The following is a 405-nucleotide window of genomic DNA, read 5'->3' as shown; positions in this document are numbered from 1 at the left end:
TGGTAGGTACAGAGTCACACCTCCAGCCATGCTGCCCTGCCAGGGCCTGGCTGGTGGGCAGAAGTAAATGATAGTTGAGGGGCTTTACCTGGGAGGGGGATGAGGGGGGCCTGGAGGTAGCAGGAGATGAGCTGGAGGCAGTTGTGTATGGGCCCGGGTTGTAATCTTTGCTTTTCTTCCTCTCCTGCATCCCCTTCGCTACCACCTGGGCCTGGACAGACTCCCCAAAGAAGAGAAAACGATCGGAGGTTTTGAATGAAATCCTGGAGCATCTGGAAGAGGAGGAGAGCAACAAAGACGAGGCCATTTAGCAGCTGCCTGGCACCTGGTGAGGTGGGTACTGGGGCAGTGGGGCCGTGATGGGCACAGCTGGCCCTAAAGGTCAAAATGCCTTGGGCTGCCGCA

At 57.5% G+C, this 405-nt stretch overlaps 1 protein-coding gene across 1 annotated transcript in view; it reads left to right on the top strand.

The window, feature by feature from the left end:
- RBM19 (RNA binding motif protein 19) overlaps positions 1 to 311 on the top strand; it is a 61258-nt gene extending 60947 nt beyond the window's left edge. Inside the window, exon 24 of the mRNA XM_009709977.1 lies at positions 220 to 311. Coding sequence (XP_009708279.1) covers positions 220 to 311 — 92 coding nt within the window. The remainder of the gene's footprint in view (positions 1 to 219) is intronic.
- Positions 312 to 405: the final 94 nt, after the last annotated feature.

The sequence above is a fragment of the Cariama cristata genome, unplaced genomic scaffold, assembly GCF_000690535.1.
Source record: "Cariama cristata isolate BGI_N322 unplaced genomic scaffold, ASM69053v1 scaffold22011, whole genome shotgun sequence".
Classification (NCBI taxonomy): Eukaryota; Metazoa; Chordata; class Aves; order Cariamiformes; family Cariamidae; genus Cariama; species Cariama cristata.
This window is presented reverse-complemented; position numbering and strand designations above follow the sequence as displayed.